A 24881-nucleotide genomic window follows, 5' to 3' on the forward strand; every position below is an offset into this window, starting at 1 on the left:
CTTAAAACAGCAATTGACATTAACTACGACATTTTCATTTCGTGCAGAACTCGCAGTGGATGTGACAGATGCTGTTTTGTGGGGGTGGTAGGATGGGATTGTTCCGTTGATGCCTATTTTAATAGGCACAGTGTGGGACACATGGCATGGTTGCCCTTGACCCGTCACCAGTATAGTGTCTATATCCCATCTCTGGCGTGTCCCGCCCCTGTCCTGGGCTGGACCACCCCTCTAAACTCATCTTAGTCTCTCACCACGGGAGTCAGTGAAGAGGATTACTGCCCTGGATATAACTAAAAAACAGATGTAGGAGAGGAAAGACCACAAGCAGAATCAAATGGATTTTATTTAAACTGAATGACAATTTGGAATTTAGTCATATAGAACATTGCTTCGGACAACTTGATGGATGGTATTATTATACACCTGATCTTGTTGCTTTAAATTGGGAAACAGGTTTAAGGTCTTAAAGCATCTTGACAAAAGAAACACTCGACAAAATTCGGTTCCGACTTCAATTTAGAAAAGGACATTCGTGTCTTGTAGAACATTTAACAGAAACCAGAGTTGTTCAACTCTAGAGATGCATACAGATGGAGTGGAGCTCACAGTTCTGAAGTCAGCCCTGTGAAGATACATGATGTTACTCCAGAAGGTGAAGATGCGGTGAGAAGCTGTGGCGTTCCTGGGTCATCATGCCTACTGAGGAGGAGGAGAACTCTGGGGAACCGGTGTGGCAGTCTGTGCTAATGTTTGGCTGTAAGGGAATGATCGAGGGAATCATCGTTCTCTTGTTTCTCTGGCTGCTGGTGCAGGTGCTTTTCACAAAGCAACTTGAAGGTATGGTAGACCTAACCTCTATATACATTTACATTTTTACATTTACATTTATTCATTTAGCTGACGCTTTTATCCAAAGCGAATTACAATTGCTATATATGTCAGAGGTCGCACGCCTCTGGAGCAACTAGGGGTTAAGTGTCTTGCTCATGGACACATTGGTGTCTCACAGTGGATTCGAACCCGGGTCTCTCACACCATAGGCATGTGTCTTATCCATTGCGCCATCACCACCCCTATATAATAGTACCAAACTATATAATACTTGGGTGTGTTTGCCAGGAAAGTTGTGAACAAGTAGTCGTCCATTCAGTCTGAGACACCAACCGTTATTTATATTACTTCGATTTCAAATTTAAGCACTGCAGTTCATGTCTGGTTTGTTACCATTCTGTTACTGAACATTGACTTTATGCGGATTAAATTGTTTCCTTTGTTTGCGGATTACGACTTAACAGTTGTTCTGTCATTTAGAATGATAGTTTCGGATTAAAATGCTGTTCTAACCCGCCTCTGTCTCTTCAGTCCACCTACAGATTCTGTTGAGTGTGGGCTTGGTGGTCCTGTGTTTATCCCTTATCCTGGGCTGCGTAATTTGTTGGTTAAAAACCAGACACAAACCTCATGAAGACGAAAAGACTGTTAGGACCCCCCCTCCCCCTGAGTCTGTGGATCATGTGACTGTGGCATTAAGTTCCTCCCCTTCATCTGGAACCACGTTTACCAAATTGCAGTATGAGCAGCTGGAAGGAGAGGTTCTAGACTACCCATCTGCTTTTGAGAGCTCTACACCATCAGATGAAGAGTTCACTGCTTTCTCGGAGGTTAACAAGCAGACGTCATGCTTCAAAATGAGACGACTCAGTTCTCCAGCTGTCTCCTCTTCTCTATACAAGCCCATGGCCAGTGGCCGCTCCTCTCTCCCCTCTTTACCAAGACTTAATCTCCTTGCGAAGACCCGGAAGGTTCTGGAACACCACTGCACTGTGGCTGGGGATAGTTACTCATTCAGTGAACATAGAAGGCTCACTATTCCTAACCTACAATCACCTTGCACCCTCTCTCAACTTCAAACTCAAGGCCTACTACAGGAAGAACCTTTATTACCTAACTATGGTTCAAATTCTTGCAGCAAGACCTCAGATCCCTTCTTGCACTTCACCCTGACCTTCTCTTCAACACAGAACACACTCACTCTATCCTTAGTTGGTATTACGGGTGTAGTCCATCACCTAGAAGAAGTGACTGTCCAGGTCAGGCTTCCCCCACTTTGCCCTGGACCTCTGGTTATATCTGCCCAAGATTACAACATTAGCTCTGGACTCTATAAACAGAACTTGGTGGTCAATGTCGGATCTTTAAAAGGGCTTAAGAGTTGCATACTCAGACTGTCCGTCTTCACTCAGGATAATCCAAAGACATCCCTATTTGAGGACCTGGAAGTTTGCTGTAGTAGTCTGGACTGGACACCAGACAGGCCGGTCACCTGCGTTAGAGAACTAAGACAAGTTGTGGATAAGACCAAGAAAGTCACTTCATAGCTCTTGTAACGAGACTAGACAGTCTTAAACATCAACCCAGACATCTTAAATACCTACACCTCATTGTTCTCTTTCAAAGGAAAAGAGTGGCTCATATTTTATTCAGCATGCTCAAGATTCAGAGAGGTCACAAGGTCTACGGTCAGCTCTTCATTTTGTTGCAGTGCCAGTCCATCAGCTTAAAGTCCTGATCCTGAAAACCAACCAGACTCCAGGTGAAACTACAATACACTCATTCTCTCCCAAATGGTACCCTCTGCCCAATATTAGTTAATTTTGTAGATCATGTCAACCAGTGTTTCTCTCCCCAGGTTGTCCCAGAATGTTTTAGATGTCTCTCTAGTCAATTCAAAAGACTGATGAGCTGAATCAGGTGTTTTAATTAGTGAAACTTCTAAAACATTCTGTTAGGTTGGTCCCCAGGACTGGAGTTCAGAAACACTGGGTGCTTCTCAATACTCAAATTGATGCTTCCTCTTTTCCTCGGTCATCCAGCCTGTGACACGGAAATCGGTGAGACTCAGCCACCTTGAAGGACATCTTAATTCTCAAATTGCACCGTGAGGAGGTGAGGAACGAAGAGTGAGGAAGCTTCTTGAGGAGTCATGAGCGAGAATACTCAGGTGTATCCTTCCCTCGCATTCTAAGGGGGTGGAGCTAAGATGCGAGGGAAAAAAGAGAGGATGCACAAATAAGAAATAAGAGGCACCCACTGATTTAGACCACACTGAATTCCAGACCAGTGAACTCCACCATTTTGAACCCAAAAAAGGGCTCTTCAACTCCAACACTAGGGCCAGTTTCCTGATGAGTTAAGCTCGAACCCTAACCAAATACACCTGAATAAGCTAATCAACGTGTTAAGAACTACTTGCATATTACAGACAGGTGGGTTAAATTGGAATTGGAACTTAAGTCTACAAGACACTTAACCTCCAGGACTAGAGTTGAAGACTGCCTAAAATTATAAAAGAAATTCCCTTCAAAAGGGGTAGCCAACCCTGCTCCTGGAGGGCTACCATCCTGCAGAGTTTAGCTCTATACCTGATCAAACACAGTAAAAACCAACTACTCAAGGTGTTCAGGTTTACTTGAGAACAGGCAGGTGTGTTGGAACTGAAGTCTGCAGGAAGGTAGACTCCTTGGGTTGCTTATCCCTGCCCAGACTCAGACTCTCAAAAGGGGACGAACATCATTTTATTATTCAGAAGTATGCTATTATACCATCAATGTGCCCTTTCACCAAGACCATACTGGTGCAGACTTTACAGCAGAGTACCTGGTACCTTTCTAACTGGCAGTCTAAGCAGAATCAGTAAAGTGTGGACTTGGTGTAGAGAATGAGGGTGGCATTTGGGACTAGGCCATCTATAAGCGGTTTCAGTTTTGTGTTTGGGTGGGGCCAAAAAATGCGAGGTGAGCACATCTGAAGTGGCATATGCGTCACTCCTTTGTGATGGACAGAGCTGGCATGAATTTATTGTGTGACTGGAGATGTCACCATCAGACAAGATGGATGCTGAAAGGCTAACAATTTAGAAAAATTCCCTTTTCCATTGTTATTAAAAAATGTGGAAGGATTTCATACAACAAACAATTTAGTCATACATTATCTCCTCACAAAACACACAACTTCCTGTTTTAAATTCTGCATTACCAAAAAATGGCAAAAAGCTTAAAATGTCAAGAGGTAACATATTGTCTAAAAACAATACAAAATAGTTCCCAGAAAATTGTTTAATGTCCTGGGAGTACATGAAAGCATATTGCACCACAAATCCCTCCTATCAGATAAATGAATATGTTTGTCATGATATGCATACAGCAAGTCCAGCTTACATGACTGTTATGTAAAAGCTAAAGGATTTATCCATCATAAACTAAGCCTAAATGTTTGCTTTTAATGTTCAGGATTAAATGCTTGTCTTACAGGATCCAAGATCCACAGGAGATCAGCCTATTTTAATGACATTGTAGTTTAATCCCCCCTCCCTCTTCAATCCTTCAGACGACAGTCCGATCCTTTTTATTACAGATCTGCTCCAACCTCAGCAATGGGAGTTCATGGCCATGAGGTCATTTACTTGTATAGCATTTATCCCCATAGATAACACAATGAAATCTCATGGCACGTCACGTTCTATGACTACACATTAACAGGGGTTTGATGTTTAGGTGTAAAGAATGATGAAAAGGCCTTTCTAAATCATTTTAATATGGATCATGAACATGTTTTAATCTCCACCATAATGGTCTCTTTATAATGCATATTTTATTGAATATTTTACTTTTTTCTTTTGCCAGAGTGTGTTTATATTGGTTTGGAGGCCAATGAAGAGGGACAGATTCACTGTGTAGCATGAATAAAGTGGACTGTGCAATATGTTATATTCAACCATAAGTGCAATATGAAAAGCTGACATGATGACCTCAAGTATGACCCAACCATGGACAGATATTAATGACCTCGGCCCTATGTACTTTTTTTTATTATTGTTTTAGAAATGAATCTCTTTAAATCCTATTTAGCTAAATAATATTATGTTACTGTTGTATAGATTCAGTGCAAATGTATGTATCAGTGAAATCAAATATCTCTGAACATTGTCTTTAGAAAATGACCTGCAACTGGCATTCAAGACAATAAAAATTAGTATATATGGAAAAAGTGATAATTGCAAAAATTGATAAATAAAGTTTCATCTGACTTCATTGAGTCAAATTGTAAATGTACCTCACAGTTGGTTCAAGCTGTACTAAACAACAACACTGAGAAATTGGCAACATCCTTATAAAAATGAGTTTAGCTTAAGTGTACTGTATGGAAATGAAGGTGAATGTAGATAAGTTGTCAGTGCAGTATGAATCTTTGCGATGGATTATTATCACTCCAGCAGTTTGCTCCCCTTTCCTTCTCCTCAAATGGATCATTCTGTATCCGAGTCGCGAACCTCAACCTGCCTTGCTAAGAATGTTCCATCCTTGCAGCCCAGGGGAAAGTTTGGATGAGGAGATGTTACTTTAGCTGGACCAGCAAGACAGAAAGGAACACAGATACACCACATTAAAAAGATTGATATATGGATAACATTTAAATGTAACATTCAGAAACAAATAATTACGACCCCACACAAATTTCCAAAACTTGGCCCCAATTTCTATATATGATTGGACTTTTGTGACTTTTTTCACCTTCAAGGAGATTTTCATTTCTCTCTTTTAGATTTTCCTTTTTATCTCTCACTGCTGACATCTGCCGGGGAAAGTAAGTGTAGGACATTTTAATGTTTTTTTTTATTTTTTTATTTATTCACCATGTATTTTCATAATATCACACTACAGCACAAAAGCTGTTTATCCCATTGTAGTTCTTTTCTAAGTATTGCAAGGATACAACAACTATGCAACATTAGAAATCGAATTCAGTATAGGGTTTCTGTCGAGTTTGATCCCTGCTTCTGACCTCATCCTCTGCAGATGCCCTCCTGCAACCCTAAAAGCTGCTTATGTGCCCCTCCATCCCAGCATGCTCTTTGAGTAAGACAACGTGTTAGATCAGGACACTTCAATGAGAGTCTATGGCCTGATGTGCTCGTGCATGGAGTTGGTTTGTTTGTAAAACTTCCTTCTCTAAGATATCACAGATTTCAGTCGGATGATTATGAATTAGTCTTCAACTATACTAGAATTAAAACAGAACTAAAGTATGTTATTGAAATATGACTGGCAAAGTAGATTCTCAACAATAATCTTTATCATAACATACCTGGGCCGTCTTGCTGAGGTGCTTCTGGTTGGTTGGCGGTTTCTGCTCCTCCCCTCTCTCGGACCGCTTTGATCCCCCCTGAGAGACTGAAAGCTGGGATGAAGACCCCTCTGCTGCCCCCTGCTGGAGTTCTTGCTCCAGTGTCTGTGCTTTTCTTCCCTGATGGTTTAATGTGTCAACAGCATTCCAGTTCTAAATGTGTCACACACAGCTGTTATTAATTTCAGTATTAAAAGGTCTCCTGATTTATGGCCAAAAAACAAATGTACCACTTGAAACCGATGTGCTTACCTTAATACTTGTAGCATTTTGGACCCCGCTTTCAACCAAGCTAGGTCTTCTTGGGAACACTGGAGATCTTAATAGTACACAAGACATACGTAAACATTTTCTGTCAAACGTCAAATTTTTTTAATTTATGGTCTCCTCTTCAGTTGGGTTTTTATGTCCTCTCCTGTCAAACATGAATTATGACACTGGGAAAATTCCAGCATTCCCACCCCCACTCCTTTCCCTGAGCCAGGGTTCACGCAGATATATTGAGTAAAAGTTGGGAGCATTTTTATATGCTGTCAATTTAGAGCTAAAGGATTTGATTAACAAACAAAGAAAACTAAGCAAGACAAAACAAATAGTAAAAGTTAAAAAATTCATGAAGTGTTTTACTTTCTTTTTTGATTTCAAAAACGTGTGGTTTAAGGATTTGCTTCAATTCGATAAAAGCAGTGAGACACACCTTGACTGATCTTGTTCAGTGTGTCTCCCATTCAGTGTGTCTGTCCATCCATTTAAGCGGCTCACTTACTGATATTTCCACAGATTTTCAGTTGGGAACAGGAGAAGGGGGAGGGGAGAGTGCTGGGGCCTCCGAGTCTGGAATTTCCCCACTGTCTCATTTTTATATAGGAAGGAGTGGAAATAAACCCGCCTTTAGGGGGGAGATAATGAATCAAACTGATTGACAACTGACAGTGTGTTCATTGTTTACCACTGACCTTTCTCCATGTTGCTCTCTCTCTCTGAACAGACTTTTCAGCTGTAGCACAGAAAGAGAAGTAAATAAGCACAGGCAGAAAGTTATAATAGTAAGTGTTTAGTAGTATTACTATGCACACGGTGTAGCACCTGCTCAGTGACTAGCCTCCTCTGTTGGTTAGGATCTACAAGGTCTGAACTAACAGGTTTCTGTTTTTTGTTCTCTGGTGGAGATTCTTTCTCTGCTTTACCCTATGGAAAGAAATTCACTTTAAAGAAGCTAAGTATCAATGAATAAATACTAGCACACATGTGCAAACAAACGGCAATCATTACCTGATAAGGTACAAGGCTGATACCATGTACGGCTTGGTCTCTCTCCTGCTCAAGCGTTTTAGCTCGCCTCTTGCTTTCTGGGGCCACAAAATAAACGCAAGCAAAGTTTTAGGCCAGGAGCATGAATTCTGAGGTAAAACATTCCTGATGTACAAAATGTGCATTCTTGAGTTGTTTTGGTGGGAACACACCTCCAATACACAAGGGGGCGATAGAGTCGCCTACAAATGGCTGTGCTTTTTAACCTGCCTGAAGTGTGCATGTTGAGTAAACTCGCTCCCTCGTTAAAATTGAGTGGTTGAGGGTCTGTCCAAATTAACTTCCCTCGCCAACTTGACCGAGTTTAACGCACTTCAAAATAGCACTTCAAAATGGCACAGTTTCGCTTCAACCTTGATCAAACTCATCTGCAACCTTCTACTCCTGAAGACTTTGATTAGCTTGTTCATGTGTGTATGATTATGGTTGGAGCGAAACTTTGTAGGAATGTGGATTTTAAAGGCTTAAAACCCCTGTTTTAAACAGTATGGGTTAGTATTCAGGTAGCTAGCCATAACTTGTTTTAATTTAAAACTATGAAATGCTAATGCTAATGCGGTACACAGCCCCTTCTCGTGTAAATGGTATGCCTTCTTGCGTTGTGTTTTTGAATTCTGACACATTTCGGAAAAAACAACGTGCGAATTCGAGCTTGTATAACTAGGAGCTTTTGTGTTCATGTAATTGCAACCAATTTGCAGGCTTTACTCAATCATAGCATGTGGAGATACCTTCTGGCAAGACCTTCAGCGACTCAGGACTGCATTCACTGACCACTCCCTCTCTCGACTGAAGCCCTTTATGTCCAAAAATCTGCCCGGGGTAAGAGGCACAAAGATGTGGAATAATGAAACCTCATTAGATGAATCTGTTCTGCTGTGATAAACTTTTAAAGTCATGGTTGTCATTGTACCTCCTGCTCCAGGGTGGATATCTTGATCTGAGCCTCTGCTTTCTCTGTTATCCTCTGTATCTCCAGGTTCTTCAGATCTTGATCCCTATGATAGAATGAAAAACAGTTGATGACATGAAACATTAAAGGAACAATAAGCAACTGCTTCCAGTTTTACTTGTCTTCAATAGCACTGCATGGTCACATTACATGACCGTTAAACCCCCCACTGGAAATAAATGGGTTCCTTTGTCCTGATGAACTTGCCTGACTCCTTTAAACAGTCACATGCATTATTCACTTTCATATGCCATAATCATTCATTCTTTTGGCAGTCGATATGAAAAAAAAAATTGCTAATGGATATTTTAAAATACATTTTATTTGCTCTAGTGCTTTCAAATCGATTAATCGTGACTTAAAAGTTTGTGTGTGTAAATACAGTATGTTTATATATACTGTATATATATTTTTATATGTGTGTGTGTGTGTGTGTGTACACACATTCTATATATTTCAAACTTTTTTAATCGATTGACAGCACTAATTTGTTCCTATATATTTGTGCCATTTTTATATATTGTCAATCTAATATAAAGATATGTATTTTAAAATACATTTAACAAATTAAATACATTTTAAGAAATGTATTGTCTTGCCCCTTGAAGTACATACTGATTTTGGTCTTAGAAGGTTTAAATGAAATATTTAAAAAAAAAAATGTTTTTCATTGAGCCATATACTTTAATATATATTACTGTGTGTGTGTGTGTGTGTGTGTGTGTGTGTGTTTACTTTATCTTTATGGGAATTAATTATTAGTAAAATACATACTTCTTTTTAATTTCTTGATCTCTCTCTGCCAGTCGCTGCTCCAGCCTCTGGACTTCACCGCTCTGTTGTGACACCTGCACAGTATGAAAAATCATATCTCCATCCTCGCATCAAACCAACCAAGATTACACAGATTTCCGTGAGGTTTGCAGGCCCCACCTGAGCGCGAGCGGACTTCAGCTCCTGTAGCTGTTCCTCCAGCTCAGTGTCTCTGATCTTCAGCGTGTCCCTCGCCCTCAGCAGCTCCTGCACTAACTCTCCTTCCATGTCTTCAAGAGACACCTTGGCAGGACATGACGTGAAAAACAACAACATATAGATATACTAATCCTACTAATCCTATACCAAAATGTATTTAAAATCAATTAATTTCATATTAAGTATACTACAAAACCATTAACATATTTACTGACATATTGAGACTTACTGAATTTGAATGGGAGTACTTACTTACTGAACAATGAACATTTCTTTATATTAAGCCTAAAATGTGTTTTAATATCACTATAAGTAAGGATGATATGATCTCTGTATATATCAGTCTTTAAATGCAAGACATTTAAAGTGTACCAAAAGTATACTTGCAATAGTTCCACTTTAGCAAAATCAAATATACTTTACATTAAGTACAAAATTCGTTACAATTTAGCAGACTTATAGTATACCAATTTAGTATACTAAAAGTACAACTGCAGGGTATTTATATTAAGTACATAAATATGTAATGGTATAGTATACTTATACTAAAATGTATTTGAAATACAATTATTTTATGCTATTTATTTTTCACTAACAAGCCACAGTAAGACTACACACTACACACCAACAAAAGGGGACCAAATATTAAAAAGGAACGTTACTTTGTCATTCTCATGCTGTTGACTCCTGAGCTCATCAAGTTCTTCCTGTGTCGAACATAACGTCATCGCCACATCCAGCCATCTCTCGTTCCAGTGAGCGATCACTTTCCTTAACTCCTCCTTCTCCCGCTCAGACTCCGCCCTCATACACTGATGCTCCTCCTCTTTTTGCTTATACCCCGCCTCCAAGATTTGGACGTTTTTTTCCAGGTCTTGACATTTTAATTGCAGAGTATGATTTTCTTGCTCCAAATTGCCCTGCAGTTCCCTTGATATATGACATGAATAATAAGGATTAGAGACATAAAAAATTATTAACACAATATCAATATTCATTTTCAAACAATACTTTGATCATGGACAGTGCTGTCATACCTGTGTTGGTATCTCTCTCCCAGCTCTCGAATGTTCTCGTGAAGTCCATCATCAAATGTTTTCCTCAGTTCCTCCTTTTCTCCAATCAGCTGCAAGCGCTCAGTCTCCAGTGCCGCAATCTGATTGGTTTGGATCAGTTTCTGTGCCTCCAGCTCGTGTAGCTGCTTAAGGGTCACCTGTAGCCTCTCTGTAGCCTTGGTCAGATCCGACGACAGCTTTTCGTTCAACTGAATGTCCAAAGCATTAAGAAAAGGTTGTTTAGAGCAATTCAGAACATACTAGTTAAAATCCAAAAGTATTTTAATTAATGCCTATCTAAGTGGCTTAAATAATTATTGCGTTATAATATTAATGTTATTATCTTCTCATGTTATTATTTTGAATGATCTGACTTTCCTGAATGTTTTTTACCTGATGAAATAAGTTATATGTGTATTTATTTATATATATTTATAACTTACATATATATAAAAAACTGTACTATTGTGAAATATTATTACAATTTAAAATAACTGTCTTCTATTTGAATATATTTTAAAATGTAATTTATTCCTGTGATGTAATGCTGAATTTTCAGCATCATTACTCTAGTCGTCAGTGTCACATGATCCTTCAGAAATCATTCTAATATGCTGATTTGCTGCTCAAGAAACATTTCTTATTAATATTAATGGTGAAAACAGTTGTGCTGCTTTATATGTTTGTGTAAACGGTGACCTCTTTATTAGAAAGCAACTCTTCCTTCATCAGCATAGTTTCTATCTTCTGTTTGTTGGCCTGGCTCTTAGCTTGAGATATCTCAGTATGGAGCTCACACACTTGCTCATTGAAGCCCTGATTGCTCCTCTGTTCCCTCTGCAACTGCAGATCCAGAGTCTGAATCCTCTGATGAAGCTCTGCTTTCTCCTTTACAGACAATCATACACAGATTTATCTAACTCATTTAAATCAGTGGTACTCAACTGGTGGGTTACCACCCAGATATGGTCAAGTACAGCAGGGGGAATCAATGGTAAATGCATATGATAAATATAATGTGTGTTTAAAAAATATATATATTGTGTTGAGTTGCCACTTAATGTCCAATGTAAGTAAATATGAAATGTAATATCAGACCTGGACAAGACGGTCTTTGTCCATTAAAGCTCCAGATAGTTTGACCTTTAAGTCATTCAGATTGTCTTCTAGTCTCTGTGTCTTAGTGGAAAACAGGCCTTTTTCCTGTGGAAGAGAGATAATAGTTAATCTGGCAGTATTGGGTCATGTCATAATGAAAAATTAGAGAGTGTAGCACAGCTTTTTGGCTTGTACCAGCTCCATTTGCCCCAGGCGGCTGCGGGACTCATTCAGCTGGTCCTCTAGCTCAGCCTGGATCTGGACGGAGATGCTCAGTCTTTGTTCCAACTCTTCTGCTTGCTTTATTGCCTCTTGCTTACCCTAGGTGAATGTTTGCATACTTTTTAGATCTAATCTTAAAGGGTAACTGTCACCAAAATTTAACCTAGGCTTTTTTTGTTAATCTACCCGAGTCAAACTTTCGTGTAAAAGCATAATTGTAATGAAAACGCCACTTTTAAGATTTACCGTATTTTCGTTTTCGGTCAAAATGCCTTTTGAAGGAGAGTGCTAGGGGCACTTCTATGATAGCATCAAAATCGTTATTTTTAAAACACTAATCACTTTATCAGTTAGTGTTTCCAGTGGCTGGATTTTTGTCAGTCAAAAGTAGTCGATCTCCGACTGACACGTAATGAACTGACTCCATATGGGGACATGTCATAAACTTGTAATTCCAATTAAAAACATGATAACTTAGACACTTAGCTCATGGCAATTTATATGGAAACAAGCTTTCCATCTTTACTCTCCTCATGTTACGTGTCATTTGGAGATCGACTACTTTTGACTACTTTTGACTGACAAAATTCCAGCCGCCGGAAGCACTAACTGATACAGTGAGTCGTACAAAACCTTTCTTTTTAGTAAACTTTGGGTACACAAATAATGTAGTCAATGCTCGAGTTCATGTGTAGAGCCGCTGGTGATACTTCAAGCACAGTTTCATGGTTGTGTCAAGCCTCCTTAGTGTTTTAAAAACAGCGATTTTGATGCTATCATATACGTGCCCCTTGCACTCCCATTCAAAAGGAATTTTGACGAAAACGAAAATACGGTCAATCTTAAAAGTGGCGTTTCCATTCTAATTATGCTTTTACACGAAAGTTTGACTCGGGTAGATTAACAAAAAGAGCCTAGGTTCAATTATGGCGACAGTTAGCCTTTAATAACATTTTTGTGCATTTATGTTAACTTTAATCACAATGACCAAATTTTAAAGGAACAGTTCAACAAAAATGAAAATTCTGTCATCGATTACTCACTTTCAAGTTGTTCCAAACCTGCATGAATTTAGTTCTTTTCGTCAAACACAAAAATAAAATTTTTGAAGAGTTATTTTAGTATTATTTATATACTATTTCAAATTTATTTTAATTTTAGTAATTTTGAACCCATTATTTATATATTGTTCATATTACTATTAATGGTTTAATTGATTTCTCATTTTCTTTTAGTTTTCAGTTTTTCATCTTATATTTATATTTTATTTTATTCCAATTATTAACAAAAATGTTTTTAATACAAAATTCTGTAATGAAACTCTAAATGGCTCAGGTTCATAGGTCCTTAACTCAGTCTGCTACCAATCACATCATTCTCTATAGGGCACAGCTGATTGGTTCCTACTGTATCAGTAGCCAATGAGCTATCTGCTCAACCTTTAAATACTTGGTCAGCATTTGCTGTAGCAGTTGCAGAACACTTTCAGAAACCCTCCACCTCCCCAGCTCCACCTGTATAGATCTGCTACAGGTAATTCATGTACACTATAGTGTGCAGCAGCAGCCGCATGTCTTACGGTACTGATCCACTTGTCCGACACGAATGTCGTGTGGTGTCGCGACGCCTCCCCACATTTGTTCGTTGATGGGCGTTCCTCTAGTTTACTGCTATGGGCGTGGTTTTGAGCCAGCGGCCAATCTAGAACAAAGGACCCGCGAGAGACTTCCCCCCGTCTCCATGTGCGTGCTTCTATTGGATAGCCGCGTCGCGTTCAACGGAATTCATTTGCATAAAGATGGGCATCGGCCAGCTTTTTGACGCGCGGCATTTTTTCAAATGAAGCGCCGCCTTCCCGGAATTCTTTGCGAGCGCGTCAAAGTCGTTTGACGTCACCCATAGGAATACACTCTTAGAAGAAAAGGTTCTATATAGAACCTTAAAAGGTTCTATAGGCGCTTCATATTTGGAACCCCTAAAAGGTTCTATACAGAACCCAAGAAAGGGTTCTTTCTTGTCATTATAGAACCTTTTTAGCATAAAAGGTTCTTTGGAGTTGAGTAAAGAACCCTATGGTTCTATAGAACCCCAATGAACCCTTTTTTTCTAAGAGTGTAGAACCTTTTAGGGGTTCCAAATACGAAGCGCCTATAGAACCTTTTAAGGTTCTATATAGAACCTTTTCTTCTAAGAGTGTATAGTGGAGTGCAGCGCGACAGAAATGTCGCACGGACAAGTGGATCACCGCCGTTACTTGTTCACAGCAGTGTGTCAGCAGTAGCAAGTCCAGTAGCAGGTCCCGTACTTGCATGTAGCATGTAGCAGCATCAGTGTAAAATATCTATTCCGCCAAGACCAAACACTCCAAGAGTAGTCATGACAAAAATAGTTTTAGTTAAGAATAATAGCCTTGTTTCAGACCCCATGTCTTTCATTGTACGGACAAAAAACACACAAGAGACATTTTTCTAAAAAAAAAATGTGTGTTTGATCAAGCGGAAGAAGAAAAAATATTATATCTCTTGTTTATGTTTTATAATTTAATCAAATATAATCAATCATATCTTAAGAAAACAGTTTGCTGTGTTTATCATTATTATCGTTGAAATGTATGTTCAATGCTTTTCTCTTATTAATCTTGATGTCTCTATGAAGCTGACTTAGGTTAACCTTTTGTTCTTTCTGAGCAGAAGTCTAAAAGTTTCCACTAGACAGACCACAGTGGAGCCGATGTTTTTGTTAAAGTTATACACAATGTTATCTTAACTATCCTGTCTGCAGAGAAGACATCTTGCATGTAGGGAAAAGGGGGGCAAAAGCAGCTTGTTTCTTTTTTTACCCTAGGGTGCGAAACCATCAAAGCCACATATGTGTAATCTTGTAGCGGTGTCTGGTGGGGGTGCTTTGCTTCAATATACAATGAAAAGAGGAACTGGGCTTTGTTCTGTTAAGTTAATGCATAAGAGAGAGTGAGAGAGAGATTTCTGTACAGGTCAATCTATATTTTGCTCTTTTGCGATCGATCTTACAGAAAGAGAGCTCTCGACAACTTTGCTGTTCTTTAGGCCAGAATTATATTATAAAGTGTGACTTAGATTTTATTTAGAAATATTATAAGGGATTTTAACTGTTCATGTTATGTTTCTTTATTAAATTTTAACTCCGGATTATGGATCAAATATGATTATTTCTCATTTATTATATTAAGAAATAAAAATGTAATTATAAAATGTTAGCATCTGATTGGATCTCCTCTGCATCAGTGTTCCATGTAAGAAAGTCATACAAGTTCGGAACTACATGAGGGTGAGTAAATGATGACAGTTTTCATTTTTGGGTGAACTATCCCTTTACTTTGAATGAATGTTTAACCTCTTCAGAGGAATGGAGCCGTCTCGATGCACTGTCTTTCTCGTATTCCAGGTCGCCAGTTTTCTCCTCTGCCTTTCTGAGAGCTTCTCTGAGCTTCTTCATCTCGTTCTCAACCTGCCTCTGTCCCTGGAGGAAGCAGCAGCATACAAAAACCTTCTTAGTTGAGGTGACATTTTCTCATGTACTTTTGCAATTGTTATTGTTATCCTATAAAATGTTAGGGTTTTTTGTCACACGTAATGAGCTCTACCTCTCTGAGGGCTTCGTCTTTTGTAGCAGACAGAGTTCTGTCGAGTGGGTTTGGGGATGTGGGTGGAGTCCTTCTCTCTAGGTTCGATCTCATCTTCAAAATGTCCAACTCAAGCTGCACAACTCTTAGTTTACATAGAGTAAATCAACATATCAATGCAGAAATATTGGTCTACATTTGTCACATTTATAGGGACACTGTGTAACTTTGTTTTTGTTCAAAATTAACTAAATTTAAATGAGTCAATGCATCATCAATCCATCTTCCAAAACGTGCTTTTGTCTTACACTGATTCACTATGTGCCTATTAGAAGCGTTTATATTGTAGACCTGTCGGGATGGTTTTCGCAGGAAATTGAATAAATAGAGAAAAGAGGCATATGGTTAGTTGACACAACGAGCGAAAAAGATTGACATGGGTGACATCTCAAACCTCCAGGGAATCACACATTTTAAACAAGTGGAGAACAGAGGAGAGTCTGCTGGCAAAAAAGAAAACGCGGCAAAGCTCGTAATAAGACGAGAATCAACATTGGCTTTTCAGAAATGGCTGAGGGATTTGAAATGTTGTAAAAGCGATATGGTGATGGTGTTTTTATTAATCAACAGGTGAGTATTTTATTGAACAGATAAATTGCCATATGTAGCCCTCTAAAAGAGGTTATTGTAAAGTATGATCTATTATGGTTGTTGTTGTGCTGGATTTTTTAATAGATCAAACGTTGTCGGGATAATTCCGGTTCACGTGGCTATGCGGAAGCGATAAAAAATTCTGTATTATAAATTCTTTCAAGGCTTGTACCTTGGAACCTATTTCATGGTTTGGGTTCTAGCCACCAGGCACTGTTTTGTGCAAATGAGCGGCCGGATCGCATTAGGGGTTTTCTGTCAGAACAGTGTTGTGTTAGCGGCCCCTAAGTTAATAACTAATGATCGATTAGTAATGCATGTTTAATATTAGTTTAGTGTGTTTGTTACATCATGTATGGATTTCATAGTGCAAACACTGTAAAACTCACTTGTCGTGTAATTCCCCTCGGCGGCGGCTCTCCTCAAAGCGGCTCAGTTCTGCAGCTTCCTTGTCTTGTTCAAGAGCACTCACTGCTTCAGACAACTGCTGTGAGGAAGGAAAATCAACATGGATGAGTGTTCCTTGAAAACAACAGCAGACTTTGATATCCCTTTCCTTTTTTCTACCTCAGCCAATCAAACCAATATCAAACCAAACACAATTGTAAAAAAAAAAAAGAAAAAAAAAAAGTTGATTTCAAACTGCTTCAGTTGGCGAGGAAGCAAGATATCCATACCTTGTGCTTCATCTCCAGAATGTTTGAGATGCTCTGGTTTTGTTGAAGCTGAGACCCTTTGGTTTTCAAAAGGTCTGTCTGAGTGTCCAAGTGACCTTTGGCCTCTCGGAGCCTCTGGATGAGCTCTGCCCTCCTCATGCTGCTTTCCTCCAGGGCAGCTCTGAGCTCAAAGTCCTCAGAAGAAGAGTGAGATCGTGGAGCTCCTTCTGGAGCCAAGCGAGATGCAGATGACCATCTCGTCATGCCCAAAGAGCCCCTTTGCTTCTGGCTGCCAAGAGTGCTGATACAGAGAGAACACCAAATATGCAATAAAAGTAAGGGATAATGTAGCCTACATCCAGCCGGTTGTTACGCAAAATAAATCTTGTGACTTTTATCATTTCATTTTTGATAACAACCGGCTGGATGTACATTACCCCGCTTATTACACGGCTACATGCCACATTGTAAATAATTAGACACAAAATATTGAGTTTAAATATTTTATTAGCTCATTAAACGCAAAGCATCACAAAGAAAAACAGTTTCTAGCAAGCAGCTTTGAGCCTGCACATACTTTTTTTTTAAATCACCTGCCTTTTTTTTATCAAAATAACTTTCCCTCCCTCTTGCAGCGTCTTCTCTTCTCTGATGATGTGTTTACTGACGCGAGGGCGGGACAACCTGTCACTCACATGAGATCCACCAATAGCAAACCACAACCATCCAATCAATTCCCAATGGACAATATCAAGTTCTGACCAACAATCTTTCATGTTCGAGCAGCCGTTCCACTATGCAAGTGATATACATCACAATAGAAAAAAAAAGACAATCGTAACTTCATTTCATGCCACTTTTTGAATGACAGCCATCTATAGGTGACTATCGCCCCCTTGTGTACTGGAGGTGTGTTCCCGCCAAAACAACTCAAAATGTACAGCAGGAATGTGAGAAATGTCCATTTTATGCCAACTTAAAGACATCATGTACAGTAGTATCACTTGTTAGACAGCTTTTCACCATAAGGACGGAGACATGAAACGTTGATTTGAGAGGAAAAAAAATCTAAATCTTACCTGTTTATTATCTTGTAATCTACAAAAAAATTCTAGCAACAAGCCAAACAGTTCAACAAAATTACCTACTATTACTATGTTTTTCAATTTACAGTAAATACAGTCGAATAACTGAGGCACAAGATGGCAGCTGTGTTTGAATGAAACGAGGGAGTCCCTTTACCCGCCCTCATGCCATGTGTTTAACGTCATCTTAGAATAGAAGAGATGACGCTGCACGAAAGAGTTATTTTGATTAAAGATTATGAGGGCGCATGAATAAATAAAAAAAACTATGTGCACAGATAAATCATTTATAACAAATACTGCAATATTCCATTAAAAAATAAGAACTGTCCATTTTGATTTCATAGTGACTTTGAAGCACTAACCTGGTGCTGATTTTTGGGCGGAGAGTCGATCCAGGTAAGTCCATACAGCTCCATGCTGGAGATTTCTGAAGGAAGGGAAATGTTTGTTAAAATTACATAAAAGAGAAGAATATGGGAAGAAAATAAAAATATTTTCATCCTCACAGCTTTAGTTTGTACATACCCGAGCTTTAAAAAGAGATCTACTATCCCAGAAATCAAGATCCGAGAGAGCGAGGGGACTTAGAGACCTAAGAGTGTGCCGGAAAGATCTACGGCCCAGTTCAGCGTCCCAATCCTGGTCATTCCAGAAATCTGAAGGTGAAAGGCTTCGTCTTTCTCCTCTCCAATTGGCCATATTCATGAGAGCTCTGGAAAGTGAGTTGAGAGACTGTGTACTCAACTGTGGATTGTCCTGCCCTTATACAAAACAATTTCACACGAACCAGAGAGATTGAACGGAGCACGTCAGAGTGGCACAACAATGTGGAAACAATGTTGCATGTTTATTTGTTGCTATACTCTTCATTCAGACTTGGTTACTTGACAGCCTCTGTTGCAGAAAGGGTTATGTAGTGTTTACTCTTTCATAATTTGCATGTTATTACGAGTAAGTATTCATAGCAGCCTACTATTAATTGAGATGAATGTGCCACTAATGCTGTCTATTATTAATTTACAAGTACATAATCATCAGAACAGAATAGCGTACCTTTTTTTATCCTTGGTTAAGGTTGTTTTTCCTCCTTGTTTTTTCAATATACTCAGTACTTTCCTGCTGAAAGAAAGCTTGGCAGCAAGTATCATATTGACCGTCACCATAGATACTTGCTGCCAAGCTTTCTTTCAGCAGGAAAGTACTGATACACAGGACAGAGAGTGTGTGTCCAACCCACTTCTTCAGTGAATAATCATGAGCTCATGAGGCTATTTCTGGAAGGTATGATGATGAACATTTACCATGGCATGTAGAGCCTACCTGTCAAAACACTGTAACCAATCAACAACGATGAAATATTTAAGAGACATAATCTTTATATATTAGGGCTGTAAAGCATTTACATTTTTGGTTTTTGAATTGAAGTTTTTTTATTGCTTCTTTGGAAGGTTGATAGGTGACAGGAGTACAACAACATTACGATAACAATACAAGCAACTAAAAAATGGTTCCAGAATGGTTTAACAACTACATTCCCAAATACTGTGTAGAAAGGAACGTATCTGTTTCCAGCTGGCACTTCCAACATAAATTCTTACATCAGTTTCATCCTGAAAAACCAGTGTGTGGTAGGCCTATATCTGTGAAGAATCTTATATTGAGTGAACTTCCCCCTTGCTTCTTTTAACAGGGGCGTAGCACGCACCAAATGTTGGGCCCCGGTCACAGAACCAAGGAGCGGCCCCCTCACTGCAGCATATATCATATCAATATATCTTTGAATTGCCCCCAAAAGATAACTTTAAGTCATTGTTGATTGAGCAACCCAACTTTTGTAGAATGTGTAGCCTATATATATTTTTATTTTACGCAAAAACATTCTCTTTATAAAAAATAAATAATTATATATATATATATGTGTGTGTATTTTTTTATATATATATAAAGATATATTAGAATGTTTTTGCGTAAAATAGAAGCAGTATTTTTCAAGTAGCGCTCTAATTGGCGGGATCAGCTCAGTGACGTCTCACAAGTGTCAAGCGCGTCTGCGCATGCGTGACAGACATGTGGATGGAAGAAATGTAAACATTACGAGGATATTTGACTAGTTTCAGCATTAACGACATGTACAGAGGAATAATCATGTGGTTCCGCGGTCAGGACACTGCATTTCAAAGAGGAATGTGTTGTTTAATGCGTCTATACGTGAGCAACGTCAGATCAGAGGACGATATAAAGAACTTCATTATAGACAACACAGAAGTAGTAAGCAGCCAAAGTTTAACCCCAGAGATTTCTTTAAGACTGTTCACACCCACCTGCCGGTTTTGGACGGAGAAACCTGAATTGTGGCCTTTCCCTGACCCGTACTGGGCAATATATTGGCCCGGTGGACAGGCGCTGGCTAGGTAACGTTAGTGTTTATTATAACAAGTCATGAAACGAACGCTGTAAGATACGTTCAGTCTACCAGCATTGTTTTGTTTTTGTTTTATGAATGATGCTGCTGTGAACTGTTTTGTCAGGTATCTCTTGAATAACCCCGAGGTGTGTGGAGGCAGGAAGGTGCTGGATCTCGGCTGTGGTTGTGGAGCATCAGCCATCGCTGCCAGACTCAGTGGAGCTTCCCATGTGGTGGCCAATGACATTGATCCAAGTGAGATCTTTTTTTTTTTTTAAATGTTTTTTTGTTTTTTTTGTCACATGGTTTACAGCATGGTTACAACACACTGACTGATAAAGAAAAGTTCTATAATATTAAATATAAATAAATAAGTGCTTTATTTTGTTATTGCAGTTGCTGCCATTGCCACAAAAATGAACTGTGAACTGAACAACGTGGACCATTTACCTTGTGTGACAGACAACATGATCGGCTCAAAGCCTGAGGCCTGGGATCTCATTCTTCTAGGAGACATGTTCTACGATGAAGGTCTGGCTGATCATCTGCATAAGTGGCTGCAGACGTGTATAAGCACACATGGAACACAAGTGCTCATCGGTGACCCAGGACGGGCTCAATTTGAAAGCCATGACATCAGAAAATTATTACATCAGCTGGCTTACTTTGAGCTACCAGACACAGTTAAAGAGGAGAATTATGGACTAACTAGTAGCACAGTGTGGTGCTACAAGTACAAACCTAATCTTTAACAGCTAATGCATTCATGTGTATGTAAACCATGTACATAATTAAATTAAGGAAATAAAAAAATGATTTGCACGTTTCTACCTATGTGCAAATTCAGCTACCCCTCCCTGCTCTGTTCTCTGTACTTGTATCTTGTTTCCATTGTTGTTTTTGCAGTCTTTATAAATGCCAGCCCCTCACAAATATCAGCTTCCTCTTTCAGGCATGGCACTGAAGGTCCATATCCTCTTCTTCTTCTCTCTACAGCCATACTCTTTCGTCTCTCTCCCTCACTCGCTGCACAGTGTAGTCGCTCTTATTTATATTTACAGCCATCCCAGAAGCCATGGTCTGGTTTCATCTTCATTAAAAAAATGAAAACACTCAAGAGAGCCGCATGAATAAAATTGAACCCATATAAATTCTGACCACAACTGTATATGAGCAGTCTGGTATGGTTTTCAATCACCTCTTTCAAATGTCTTTTAATTTTATTTTATCACGTGGTTGACAGTAGCAGTTTCTCACTTTATTTTAATGAATCACGTTCTTTGCAGAACGCAGAATAGAGCAGTTAACTACCCTGAATGATCCAAGCACACTATAATTAAATATTTCTCACAAATACATCAGCATAATGGATTTTTGTCCAAATCAGACTTCAATCTCATTCTAGTAATAGAAAATAAAAGTTGACAACCAATGTCAAATGCTTGGTTTGCAATTTATTTTACAACCCGTAAACGAAACATTCTTACATAATAATTATACTTAATGTTAAATACAGTAAGTTAACATCAACAATACATAGATTTTATCTTCTTGTTTTTACCTCAAAGATTGATAATTTAGTGAATTCGAAAAGGATGATGTTTATCTTCCTCGATGAGTGCATTACATGTATGACAATAAAGTTGTGCTGTAGCTCAGTTCAGTTAATCGCATCAGTACACAGTCCAAGAAACTTGTTGGATCTTGTCGGGGCCAATAAGGTTTTGTAGTGCCTCCCTTGACTCGTCTAAAACAGACACATATCAGGAATGAATGCACTGAAATTTCATATTTGTGCAACAATATATATGTTGTGTTTTATGTCAGGTACCATGTGACTACCTGTCATCAGGGGACATCCATGGAAATTGAAAATTCTGATGTTTGCACAGTTTGCAAGAACAGCAGTCACAGCCAGATCAGTCAAATTGCGACATCGTACCATCTGTAACTCCTGTGATGATGAATAAGTTATTAATAAATAATTAAAAAAATGAAAATAGTCTTAAAAAATAAAATAAATCAGTATGCAATACCTTAAGGCTACGTGAACAAACTCCTGTCGCAAGTCCAATGACCCCTTGATCAGTTACCTTTAAATAGAATTGACAAGTACCGTAGTAAGTATTTGGTGAAAACAATAAACATCAATGAGTACAAGCAAAATGTCAGTCACATTTTGATTTTGGTATATGCTATACTTACACTGATGAGCCAAAACATTATGAGAAGTCACAGGTGAGGTGAATATCGTTGATCATCTCTTAACAAGGCCACATATTCAGGTCTGGGTAGATTAGATGTAACAAACAATCAGTTCTCATTATCAACGTTTTGGATGCAGGAGAAATGAGCAGGAATAAAGATCTGAGCGACTTTGACAAGGGCCAAATTGTTATGGCAAGTCGACTGGGTCAGAGTATCTCTGAAACGGCAAGGCTTGTGGGTTTCTCCCGGTCAGCAGTGCTGAGAATTGACCAACCGTGTCCGAGGAGGGACAAACCACAAACCGACGACAGGGTGTTGGACGCCAAAGGCTCATCGATGCACGAGGGAAACGGAGGATATCGCGTCTGGTCCGAGCCAACAGAAGATCTACTGTGTAAATGTCAATGATGGTTATGAGATGAAAGTGTCACAACACAGTGCATCACACTCTGCTGCGTAGACACAGACCAATCAGAGTGCCGATGATGACCCCTGTCCACCATCGAAAGCGGCTACAATGGGCACGCGAGCGTCAGAACTGGACCTTGAAGCAGAGGAAGAAGAACGCCTGGTCAGATGAGTCTCGTTTTCTTGTACAACACGGACGGCCGTGTACGTGTGCACCGTTTACCTGGGGAAGTGATGGTACCAGGATGCACTGTGGGAGGACGACAAGTCGGTGGAAGGACAAGCCTCCAAATTCCCAGATCTGAATCCAATTGAGGATCTGTGGGATGTGCAGAACCAACAGGTTTGATCCGCGGCGGCTCCACATCGCAACCTACAGGACTTCAAGGATCTGCTGCTAATATCAGAGACCACAGGACACCTTCAGGGATCTTGTAGAGTCCATTCCTCAGCTGGTCAGCTCAGAGATGTTTTGTCAGCACGCACGCAGAGGACCAACTGCAAATCAGGCAGGTGGTCATAATGTTTTGGCTCATCTGTAATATTGTATACCCAAGTCTGAAAGCCCAAGAACAGTGTAAATTACCTTTGTCCCAGACAAGTAAATGCTGTGCAGCCTCATGCAGTTCGACCCCAGCTCCAGCAGGGCTTTATCACTGAGAGAAGTGCAGCCACGGAGCGAAATCACTTCTAAACTTTTGCAGTGTAGAGCGAGAGCTTGAATCCCTGAATCTGTCACAGCCGTACAGCCTGTGAGATCAACTACCTGAAGACAGGGGCAGCGGGATGCCAACACCTCTACACCTGTGGGAAAGACAAATATAGTGAAGGTTGATGTGAATGAATGTGCATTTTTAGTATTTAAAAAAATTAAATCTACATAACTTTAATTTATTTTTATTTCAGTTTTCATTTTAGTAATAGTACTTCAACTGAAATGTATTTCTGTTAGTCACCAAGGCAACATTTCTAAGCCTGATTTCACAGACAAGGCTTAGATCAAGCCAGGATTGTGCCTTAGTTCAATTAGGATATTTACAGCTTTTATAAACATGCCTTAGAGAAAAAAGATTACTGGTCTTCTTTTTTGAGACAAAACAATGGCACCGACATTTTAAGAAATGTCAGTGCAAGTTGCTTTTTAGTTAAAACAGCTAACATGCCATTTAGTCTAGGACTAGCTTAAACCTCGTCTGTGAAATCGGGCTAGTTTTCAAAGTTTAAAAGTCTTTACGTTTTTCATATAATATTTATATGACCCCCATAAACCAATAATCTGTGAAAAGAATACCCTCAGATGTGATTTCTGCACAGCCTTTTAACAGTATTGTCCTCAACTGCAGACAGTCGAGTTGTTTAAGCGCTGAGTCTGACACCATGCAGTTCTGTAGATCCAGTGTGTGAGTTCCAGCGTGCACGAGCTGAAAACCCAAATCACACACCCAAGCGAAGACACGGCATATTGTACGCTGCATATTATCACCACAAATGCTCTTGTTAGAGAGGACACCTTACCTGGCTGATGTCGGAGTCGGTGACCGTGCCAGAAGACATCTTTATTCGTAATAATCTGTCTTTAATGGCAGCAGGCAACATCCTGATCTCATCATACTTCTCAGATCGCTGAGCAACACTAAAAGCACACCTGTGCACGGAGAAACATTTGTATCACTCACAGACCTGGAATTCATGCTAGAAAATTAGCAGAATGAATTGTTAATAGTTCTAAAGCTTTACATATTTATCTAGTAACGTTAGTATATTACTCACAAGCTCATAAGAGAATCTACGGTAGCCATGATTTGGTCGCTTTCATTATATAGCTAACCACGAGGAAAATACGTAAATTTTTTCCTTAGTTGTTCACAGCATCAACTGTCTATCTGGCATCATCTTCGTCACTCGCCACATTGTTTTGGTTTAACGTTACTCTCATTCGCGTGCATCAGCATGGGCGGGACACAATAATAGTATTACGTCATTCACAAGCGACAAAACAAAAAGCAAATAGTAATTTCCAATTTCCCCCCTTCTGTTTTTGAATTATTTTCTTTGCATTAACGTTAAGG

General features: G+C 39.3%; 4 protein-coding genes across 9 annotated transcripts in view; 2 read left to right on the forward strand and 2 right to left on the reverse strand.

Moving 5' to 3' along the window:
- Positions 1-21293, forward strand: part of etfbkmt (electron transfer flavoprotein subunit beta lysine methyltransferase) — a 325550-nt gene extending 304257 nt beyond the window's left edge. Inside the window, exons 2-4 of the mRNA XM_079603966.1 lie at positions 19810-20203; positions 20321-20451; positions 20593-21293. Coding sequence (XP_079460092.1) covers positions 19920-20203; positions 20321-20451; positions 20593-20948 — 771 coding nt within the window. The 5' untranslated portion in view covers positions 19810-19919 and the 3' untranslated portion in view covers positions 20949-21293. The remainder of the gene's footprint in view (positions 1-19809; positions 20204-20320; positions 20452-20592) is intronic.
- syt18b (synaptotagmin XVIIIb) lies at positions 121-4039 on the forward strand. The gene is made up of 2 exons (XM_079603963.1): positions 121-840; positions 1366-4039. Exons 1-2 carry the CDS (start codon positions 696-698, stop codon positions 2379-2381), a joined length of 1161 nt encoding a protein of 386 aa, XP_079460089.1. The 5' UTR covers positions 121-695; the 3' UTR covers positions 2382-4039.
- On the reverse strand, positions 3562-18539 carry LOC306993832 (uncharacterized protein). Of its 5 annotated transcripts, none has more exons than XM_079603958.1 (22): positions 18318-18539; positions 18155-18219; positions 16726-17005; positions 16438-16532; positions 15419-15542; positions 15169-15294; positions 11770-11895; positions 11575-11679; positions 11176-11364; positions 10459-10685; positions 10084-10351; positions 9383-9505; positions 9224-9297; positions 8411-8495; positions 8229-8310; positions 7459-7535; positions 7273-7374; positions 7143-7183; positions 6439-6505; positions 6148-6339; positions 5574-5634; positions 4577-5406 (listed from the first exon to the last, which is right to left on the reverse strand). In XM_079603958.1, exons 1-22 carry the CDS (start codon positions 18495-18497, stop codon positions 5309-5311), a joined length of 2787 nt encoding a protein of 928 aa, XP_079460084.1. In that variant the 5' UTR covers positions 18498-18539; the 3' UTR covers positions 4577-5308. The 5 variants fall into 5 exon arrangements, 4 of the variants coding, with proteins under 4 accessions (XP_079460086.1, XP_079460084.1, XP_079460083.1 ...); XM_079603957.1 differs by having other exon boundaries at positions 16438-16535; positions 18318-18538; XM_079603959.1 differs by having other exon boundaries at positions 5167-5406; positions 6148-6306; positions 16438-16535.
- LOC306993835 (protein AMN1 homolog) lies at positions 21206-24764 on the reverse strand. 2 transcript variants are annotated; one of them, XM_079603965.1, is made up of 7 exons: positions 24583-24759; positions 24328-24457; positions 24104-24233; positions 23399-23616; positions 22233-22289; positions 22039-22150; positions 21206-21943 (listed from the first exon to the last, which is right to left on the reverse strand). In XM_079603965.1, the coding sequence occupies exons 1-7, from the start codon at positions 24609-24611 to the stop codon at positions 21870-21872; spliced, it is 750 nt and encodes a 249-aa protein (XP_079460091.1). In that variant the 5' UTR covers positions 24612-24759; the 3' UTR covers positions 21206-21869. The 2 variants fall into 2 exon arrangements, with proteins under 2 accessions (XP_079460091.1, XP_079460090.1); XM_079603964.1 differs by having other exon boundaries at positions 21632-21943; positions 22028-22150; positions 24583-24764.
- Positions 24765-24881: the final 117 nt, after the last annotated feature.

The sequence above is a fragment of the Phoxinus phoxinus genome (assembly GCF_949152265.1).
Source record: "Phoxinus phoxinus genome assembly, chromosome: 25".
Classification (NCBI taxonomy): Eukaryota; Metazoa; Chordata; class Actinopteri; order Cypriniformes; family Leuciscidae; genus Phoxinus; species Phoxinus phoxinus.